The sequence below is a fragment of the Sinocyclocheilus rhinocerous genome, unplaced genomic scaffold, assembly GCF_001515625.1.
Source record: "Sinocyclocheilus rhinocerous isolate Xijiao unplaced genomic scaffold, SAMN03320098_v1.1 scaffold735, whole genome shotgun sequence".
Classification (NCBI taxonomy): domain Eukaryota; kingdom Metazoa; phylum Chordata; class Actinopteri; order Cypriniformes; family Cyprinidae; genus Sinocyclocheilus; species Sinocyclocheilus rhinocerous.
In genome coordinates this window covers 746,784-754,549 of record NW_015629505.1, presented here as the reverse complement: position 1 = coordinate 754,549, position 7,766 = coordinate 746,784, and the positions used below count along the sequence as shown (strand labels likewise).

At 37.3% G+C, this 7,766-nt stretch overlaps 1 protein-coding gene across 1 annotated transcript in view; it reads left to right on the top strand.

Moving 5' to 3' along the window:
* The window catches only part of LOC107738976 (mitogen-activated protein kinase kinase kinase 8-like), a 9,417-nt gene extending 1,887 nt beyond the window's left edge, over window positions 1-7,530 (top strand). Inside the window, exons 2-8 of the mRNA XM_016550916.1 lie at window positions 982-1,315; window positions 1,540-1,710; window positions 3,506-3,767; window positions 4,779-4,885; window positions 5,547-5,699; window positions 6,644-6,890; window positions 6,978-7,530. Coding sequence (XP_016406402.1) covers window positions 982-1,315; window positions 1,540-1,710; window positions 3,506-3,767; window positions 4,779-4,885; window positions 5,547-5,699; window positions 6,644-6,890; window positions 6,978-7,102 — 1,399 coding nt within the window. The 3' untranslated portion in view covers window positions 7,103-7,530. The remainder of the gene's footprint in view (window positions 1-981; window positions 1,316-1,539; window positions 1,711-3,505; window positions 3,768-4,778; window positions 4,886-5,546; window positions 5,700-6,643; window positions 6,891-6,977) is intronic.
* The last annotated feature ends 236 nt before the right edge of the window (window positions 7,531-7,766 follow it).

Below are 7,766 nucleotides of genomic sequence, written 5' to 3'. Positions count from 1 at the left end.
TTTTTCATAGTAGCCTATGAGACCATGATCCGCACTCACAAAATAGTCTTCTTTTTAGCGTTTATTTTATATTAATCACCAATAGGATAAAACACCGCCGTCTGTGTTTTATAGCCTAAAATAAACGCTAAAAAGAAGAATAGAAAATTTCCTGAATTTTCTAAAAAAATAAAAAAATAAAAAACGATAGAGTTTCGAGAGAAGAAGGTAAAAAGCAATACAAAACCAATAATGTACCGGTTATGTTGTCATTCCCTTGCTCTCTAACTCAATGCAATGTTATAATAGGCCTAGTTATTTAATAATAACTTTAACAGTGAAGCATGCATCTAACTCTGGGGGGAAAAGCTTAGTATAATAAAATCACCTAAATACGTCTGTGAATGAATGAATGAAATATGTTAAGAATGAATAGTACACAAACACAGTTCCAAAACTGTAAAAGGTTATTTAAAAATAAAGCATTCATGAATTATTTTATGACAAACATTTTACTGTCTTAAGTGCACTCATTTATTTAGCCTATAAATTAAAATAATATTATTATACATTTAGGTTACATATGCATTTAGAAGAAGCTTTTATCCAAAACGACTTGCCTATGGAGAGTCCCCGTAAATCACATATACCAACAGGTGTGTGTGTGTGTAAATTGGGTTTGTGGGGGTATGTCAAAACAGACAGTCAGTCTCACATTACTTACTAATCTTATTTGTACTTGTGAGCTTGTGCTTAAGGACCTTCAAAAGATCTTCAAGTTTCAATGTAGGCTAAACGTTTTAACTGTCATTTGTTTTGAAGAAGAAAGCCCATCTCGGGGTTTCCCACCCCCTGAAAACCACCCCTCACTTGCAAGCAAAATAGAGCAAGCAAGCAGATCAGGAAACACACCTGACCACACTGTAAACATACAGCATGGATGCATGCACTGAAGTACATTAGTTAATGTCCTGTTTCTAATGATCAAACATTCTGTTGTAGGATTGAATCAAGGATGGAGTACAAGAATGAAAATGCTGGTATAGACCTGCTTCTTGCTCACATGAACATTGAAGACTTCATCCAAGAGGCAGAGAATTTCTTCTGTGTTTGCGAGGAGGTGGAACCAGTAGTTTCATTTGAGGAAAGTTTCTCGCAAGAAGATATGGATGAGATTGAGGAGACGCCACAGGATTTAATCTCACATGTGCAAAATCCCGGAAAGATCCGTTATGGGACAGCATCCGACCTCCTGGACTTTGTAAATATGATTTCAAACACACCGTCCTCCTCTCTCTTAGAGGTGGGTGAAGAAATGGGGGTTCTGCTAAACAAGGTAAGCTCTATTGGTGGTTATTTTGACAGATCCATAACATATACAGCTGCAATATACAGTACAATGTTAAAGCATTATGTAAGTGAATGAATTTTTTACACTGTGAGATTTTTGGCTCAATCAAAGCAACTCATATTTGTACATACAGCAAGTAAAGGAGGGTTTACTTGTTTTACAAGTTGTCATAGCCTTACTCTCATGAACGCCCTGCTTTGTTCCTGCAGACAGATATGGTCATTAAGGAGGGGCATTATCGCATTGACTTGGACGTTCTTCTGTTTCCGTGGAAACTAACCTACAAGCCTCCAGGCCCTGGACATGTTCCCAAAGGCTCATTTGGGAAGGTCCATCTTGCTCAGGACATCAAAACTCGGAAGCGAATGGCATGCAAACTAGTAAGTCCGGGAATCCAGAGAATGTTTGTTTAATGAATCTCAACCTTTTTTTTTTTTTTTTTGGCAAAGGTAGTTGTTGTTTTTTTTCCACTAGGAGGTTTTAATGGACATGACTTCCCTTCTGGGAATCTGTGTTCTTTTATGAGTAAAGCAAAATCATATTTTGTACTGTTTGTTCAAAACACTATGTTGAAAACAATTTAATAACTGCAGAAAGGAAGGATTTCAAGCATAAAGTCAGTCATTAAGTAAACATACACTCCTCACGTGAAAATAGAAGACAGAAGATACATGATACTGCATGATGTGTCCTTGTGATGATCTTATGCACCAGCATGTGAGGCCAACAAGGCTTTATGTACAATGGAAAAATAATGGCTCTGAAAAGAGAAACACTTCTTGTAGAAACTGTAGCAGCAATAAGAGAATATTTTGAAATGGGGAAGAGCACTTTTGGGAAATAACCCAATTTCCTTAAAATGTTTAGAGGGTCAGTGTGCAGCATGCAGTGTTTGAACAGAAACTGCGAATGGTTGTAACGCACACAGGAAGCTGACAGGAACACCCCCGTGGAAACATGCAGCCCACAGAGACAGTGTCTCAACTGTGTGGCAGAGTCAGATGTCTAACATTTCAAACTTGTGGTCAGTTTAACCGGTTGTTGCTGACTTGTACAGAAATATTCACCCTCTTATTGTGGCCTTTAACGTTTTGATCAAATAATTAGTAATTAGGGGTCAGGGTGGTTGATGTCCTGTATAATCAGTTATTATAACTGTTGTTTGATGAAGCATTATGTTACTAACACTGGCATATGCAATAAAATCTGATTAAAAATAATCTATAAAATGACTAAATCTATTAAATTATTTTGTAAAGTAAATTAATTTATTTTACAAAAATGTTTTCTCAAAATCTGCTAAAAAATGTGCATTATCCATTGACGAAAATGTTGTTAGATTTCTGAAATACTGTTAATTGTTTAAGTGGGCATGAATATAATATTAAACACCCAAAACAGAGAAATATATAATCAACCTGGTGTATATATCAATCTGTAACTACTAGTAATTCAGTACTTAGGAAATTGGTGTGGTAGTGTGATTCTTGTAATTAATATTGTGAATATAAATGGGGAAATCTGTAGATCATAAACAGAAAGACTGCACATATATTACAGGGTTGCTTCCACCTTCTCTAAGCCATCTGTATTTTGTCTTTCTTATCAAATTATTGCATATGTGAATGCTTAAAGGGGTCATATGATGCGATTTCAGTTTTTCCTTTCTCTTTGGAGTGTTACAAGCTCTTGGTGCATAAAGAAGATCTGTAAAGTTGCAAAGACTAAAGTCTCAAATTCAAAGAGATATTCTTTATAAAAGTTAAGAGTCAACCACGCCTACCTAAAACGCATCACAGTATGGTAAGGGGCGTAACATTTCCGTCACACGCTTGAGGTATTCGGCCAATCACAACGCACTCTATAGCTGGCCAATCAGAGCACACCTCGCTTTTTTAGAACGATGAGCTTTGTAAAAATCGACGCGTTTCAGAAAGGCGGGGCATAGAGGAGAAACAATAATGTACATTATGTCGAAAATAATGTGTTTTTTTAACCTTAAACCGCATAAACACATTGCATTACACCAAATACACAAAATAATGTTATTTTTAGCAATGTCATATGACCCCTTTAAATAGCATCTTTTATACATATAAGTATAATGAGCAAGCTCATTTTTGGTGCACTTCCATAATGTCTGAAATGTATAAGTTAGGTGTACTTTCTCTCCAGATTCCTGTGGAACATTTCAAGCCTGCAGAGGTGGAAATCCAAGCCCGGTTCCGGCACGAAAACATAGCAGAGCTGTATGGGGCATTGCTGTGGGAGCAGACGGTGCATTTGTTCATGGAAGCGGGTGAAGGGGGCTCGGTTCTGGAGAAGCTGGATAGCTGTGGTCCAATGAGAGAGTTCGAGATCATTTGGGTCTCTCAGCAGGTTCTGCGAGGCCTGGAGTACTTGCACTCTCACAAGATTATACACCACGACATCAAACGTAAGTGCTTTGGATTGCATCATAAAGGTTTTTTTTCTGAAATATCACTGCAGTTTCCTGCCAAACAGATTGTTTATGAGCATTTTACCTCAGCTGCTCTGAATTTAATTTTCAAAACACATTTCAAAAGAAGGGTCAAAAGCAGTTCAGGACTTTTTCATTGCAAACCACACACACCAAACCACTGTTATTTTCCCCCTAAATGCAACAAAGATGCTCTGTTGGTAAATCAGATAATGATAATGTGGTCAAGGAAGGTATTTAGCTTATTTGACAGAACTTGAAATGAGGCCATCAAGAGGAAGCAGCAATGTTAAATGATTGACAGAGCATTGGCCACAAGCTAGAGAAGCGTTTTTAGTTTATGCCCTTCAAAGATGAGGAACACAACATAATTTAATATGGCGGGGTTGTGGCCGACAGCATTCTGCTGCTGTTGAGTCATACGCAGGAGTCAGTCAGCGCTGCAGCTCATGACTTCTCAAGCGTCTGGAATTTCCAGTCAGGAGAGCGAGAGCAGGAAGAAGACAGACACGATTGCTCAAATGTATTACTTTCAAATGTATTACATGCCACCCATCTAAATAATGCTTTTAGTAAGACTGAGAGAGTAACATGAAGAGACAGAGAGATTTAGTGAAATGAGTGACCAATCACAGTAGCCTGCTTTGTGGTTTTGAGGACTGGCTTTCTGACATTTGGCTTGGAGAGGAAACATGTTATTTCAAGTAGTGTGAAATATGGAGGGAGAGCAAGAAAAGGGGGTTTTGAGACTTCTGATGATCTGTTTTTCAAATATTCAACCCTTCCCATGAGTAATGACCTCACTCTGCTTCTGGAAAACAACACCTTGCTGCATTTGTCTCGCTGTGCAGCACAAACAAGAACTGAACAACCTATATTTTGCAGAAGTAATTGTAACATCTCAAATATTGCTACACACTTCTGAATGTTGTTTTTTAGCTTTGATGTGTTTTAGACATTACCTAAATTACATTTCTGTCCCCGCAGCCAGTAATATTGTGCTGATGTCTGCTAAAGCCGTGCTGGTGGATTTTGGGCTTACAGTACAGATGAAGGATGATGTATATATTCCTCGCGACCTACGTGGCACTGAGGTGAGTATGTTTGAGGTCACTTTGCACATTTACATTTTTCCATATTTGGTCTGCCACTGTGTTGTGACTAAAGGTTAGTTTAGTCTATATTAAGATCCAATGAAGAAATTGACAGTTCCTGATTGTGCTGTTGGCAGAATTCCTTTGGAAAGTCATAAATATGCATTGTCTTATGGTATGTACATTTTTAAAATAGTTAAATGGTGATTCTGAAAGGAGATCTGAAAAGCCAGAAGGCACACACATACACAGACACACTTTTCCCCCTCTTAGCTGACATTCTGTTCCCTAACAAACTCTGGGAAAGGCCCAAAAGGACACAAACACATGCACATTAGCTGACTTTTTGCCCCATTTGGAAAGTCCAGCATGCCTTGTTGACCAGCACTGAAGATTCCCCAAATAGAATAATAAAGTTGTTTACTGTAAGGCAGTACAGTGAGCAGCTCACCAGATGTTCACCAACCATTTGCCTATTACATCAGAACTTGTTTTTCATATTTATATTATTCAGAGTGACTGAACAATAGAAAGCAGCTAGTCCAGTATTCGATGCACAAAAATGCATTGCCTTGAATAAAAACAAAAAAAGTTGCTGCATATGTTAATTCTGAGCTCACTGTCCCCCCCCCCCATATTTCTTGTTTTTCCTTCTATACAGATGTATATGAGTCCAGAGTTGGTTTTATGTCGAGGACACAACACAAAGACTGACATCTACAGTCTGGGAACCACAATCATACACATGCTGAGTGGAAGTCCTCCATGGGTTAGGAGATATCCCAGAACAGCCTATCCCTCATACCTTTACATAGTGAGTGTGCTTTTTCGATTTTATCAAGATGCATTGAACTGTTTGCTCTTTTAATTGTATTTTGTATGTATGTATTTTACTGAAGCAGTATAGGGAGAGTCCCTGAACGTGGCAAAACCTCACCGTATGAAACTGACTATATACATTAACCTCAGAGCAAAACCCAGAAATGCCATGCAGGTTGATGTCATAACTTAATGACATGAGGGCCTCTATTAGCACATCATGTCTCATGCTGATTCTGTATAATTTTAATAATAATAATGATTATAATAATTCGGTATAATTTTAATTTATTTAATTTTTAGCTTTTGCACTTTTTGTTTTTTTATTTATTTGTTTTATTTAAACCACTGAATAATATTATTTATATCCTTTTTTCTTTATTAGTTTTTTTTTTCTCTTTTAGGCTTCCTTTTTTCAGTTTAAACTACTGTAAAGCAAAGGATGCTAATTCCTTAAAAGTTCTCTAAACATTTTATATACAAAGTTTTTAATCTATTCGTTTTTCTTTCTCTTTTCTTTTTTTTAGCCACTATAAAGCAAAGGATCACAAGATAAAAAACTTGTGATGGCAAGTTCTTCTTTCCATTGCGAGCAATTTCCAAATATCTCTTTTATAAAAAAAAAAAATTATAATAAAAAGAAAAATCTAATATCAGCAGTTTAAGCTTCCTCTGTGTTGCAGATTCGTTTTTGTGTTTCAGTTTAAGAGCTACCCATGTAATGGAAGCAGACTGAAAGCTGGCTCTATAAAAAAATATTTTTGTCAAACATTTGTGTTCAACATTTGTACAGCAATCCAACTGGTTTCAGTTCCCTTTTCACATACTACAGTTCCTTTTCATGTAAATGAATGTAATTTCATGTACTGTGTTTCTTTGCATGTGGCTGCTTGCGAATGCACCTGTGCCACCATTGATTTTCATAATCTCTGTTTGCAGATCCACAAACAGGCCCCTCCTCTGGAGGACATACCTGAAAGCTGTAGCCCCGCGATGCGGAGGCTCCTGGAGCATGCGCTCGATAGGGTCCCTGCGCAGAGGAGTTCTGCCACAGAATTACTGAACGAGGAGGCCCTCCATCCTTCTCGGGAGGACCAGCCACGCTGTTGGAGTCTGGACTCTGCGCTGGAGGAAGGCACACATCCAATGCTGCGACAGCTCAGTCAGTTTTCAGACAGCACCCAAGGTATATCACACAACACACACACGTACAGTATACCATGACAAATTAATTAAATTGCATGCTTGAGATCCTTTACTCGTCTATTTTCAGATTCTTCTTTGTACACTGAGGATTCTGGGCACTCTAAGAAGAAAGGTTCCCTCCATGTAGATCTGGGCGCCTTGGCTGGCTACTACAATCTGGTTAGAGGGCCACCATCTAGTGAATATGGCTAGTTAAGGTGGATTTTTGCTGAGCGCCATTGGATTACTTGTATAGTTTGCATTCATATAGGTGCTGTCAGAATTGTGGAGCCAAACTCATCCACAAGATGATTCAGCATAAATGGTCCTAAATAAGGACAGTCTACACTGATTGGACAGTGATTGGACATGAAGAGAAGACAGATCTGCGGTTTTTATTGTTTGATGAACAGTTTGTGAGGTGTGTAGTTTTGTTAATGCAGTGCCTTGTCTGTTTTGAGAACATGAATATATAATGACAACATACTGTATTTGAAATGCATACTAGGGATGCACCAATGTTAAAATCTGACCAATACAGATAAGCAGATAATTATTTTTCTATTTTGACTGATGAAAATAAATAGCTGGATATACGTATACACTATTCTCTTCAAACAACAATGTTTAATTTATTTAGGCATCACAACATTATAATGTACAGTATGAAAAATGCATATTATATCCTTAATACAGACTATATATATATATATATATATATATATATATATAATTGCAAATCACTATAGTTGTGCTAGGTGCATTGATTATGTATTCCATATTTGATCACATAAGGGCAGGCCCTAATGAGAGTAAATCTGTGCTTTAAAATATGTTGAAATATTCGTGAAAATGATTATTATACTAGATTATATTT